General features: G+C 66.9%; 1 protein-coding gene across 1 annotated transcript; it reads left to right on the top strand.

Moving 5' to 3' along the window:
* Positions 1–661: 661 nt before the first annotated feature.
* Positions 662–991, top strand: EMIHUDRAFT_259207 (hypothetical protein; the record flags this gene model as incomplete). The annotated part of the gene is made up of 1 exon (XM_005758084.1): positions 662–991. A coding segment is annotated over one exon (330 nt), but the record flags the coding sequence as incomplete, so codon positions are not given.
* Between the last annotated feature and the right edge of the window lie 234 nt (positions 992–1,225).

Genomic DNA, 1,225 nt, shown 5'->3' with positions numbered 1-1,225 from the left:
CCGCGTGCCACGCAGTTAGCACGCGCCGCCGGTCTGAGCCCACGCGGGGGCGGGGGTGACGGCAAAGGCAGCGAGGCAGAGACTCAATGAGTACTCGACCCCGAGACTTCTCCCCACCGCAGGTCTGCCGCGAGGGCACGGCGCTGCCGGCGCACGTGGTCGGCGCGATCGCGACCAACGGCGACATCCACGCCAACGTGATGCGAAAGTGCGGGCTGGCCTCGCTCAACGCGGCGCTGGGCTAGAGCCGAGCAAGGAGTAGAGGAGGGAGTCGCGCCGACGCATCGGCCCAGTGCAGGCTGCGAGGTTTAGCCCAAGCGGGTTGCCAAGCCGAGACGGCAGGTAGAGCGCGGGGCAGCGATCGAGGAGGCGGCGTTACGGAGCCCGCCGCTGGGCGGCGCGGGCGGAGGTACGCGCCGCAAAGACCTAATTGGCTTACATGTTACCGTGCATAGAGCATAGCTAGGGCCCGTTCCCACTGGTTTTGGTTTATTTCTTTTGGGGAGAGGCACTCTCTGGGCACTCCTCGCTCAGGAAGTCGGCTGCGGCGCGTGGGAGGCACACATCGATGCTGCTGTTGCTGCTTCCGCCTCACCCCTCCCTCCTCCCGGGCGGGTCCGCGGTCTCCGCGCCGCGGCGCTTGAGGGCGAGGGCGGTGCGCATGGAGCCTGACGACGGTGGCCAGGCGGCTGTCTTCGACGACCTCGGCGAGAAGCAGGTATACGGGCCGACCAAGCCCGCCCACGCGTGGCCAAAGCCGTGGACGAACCTCGAGACGCAGGAGCACGTGCAGGTGGTGAAGGCTGCGAGCGGACTGCTCCAGGAGCCGCTGCGGACCGACATGGGGGACGACGAGATCTTCGTCGGCAAGGACTCGATCCACATCCTCAAACACCACGGCTCGTACATGCAGCAGGACCGCTCCCTCAAGGGCAAGGACAAGCAGCACTCGTACCAGTTCATGCTGCGGCTCAAGATGCCATGCGGGGAGGTACTGCCCTCCCTTGCCGCCGTCTTCAAATCCTGCTCGCCGTCTCTCTCTCCTCCCCTCTCTCTTTCTCGATGCCTCCTCACCGCCCGCCTGCCGCCTCTCATTCTCCCTCTCGCCTGCCGCTCCTTCACCCAGTCCACCCTCCCGACGCCTTGTGGGGAGGGAGGGGCGATCTGCCCACCCGCGTGCACTGGGCGCTGCACATTGAATGCCGAGCCAGCTCCTGCCTGTCTG

Source organism: Emiliania huxleyi (assembly GCF_000372725.1).
Source record: "Emiliania huxleyi CCMP1516 unplaced genomic scaffold EMIHUscaffold_8822, whole genome shotgun sequence".
Lineage (NCBI taxonomy): Eukaryota > Haptophyta > Isochrysidales > Noelaerhabdaceae > Emiliania > Emiliania huxleyi.
The sequence above is the reverse complement of the archived record's forward strand: the minus strand, read 5'-3'. Positions and strand labels throughout refer to the sequence as shown.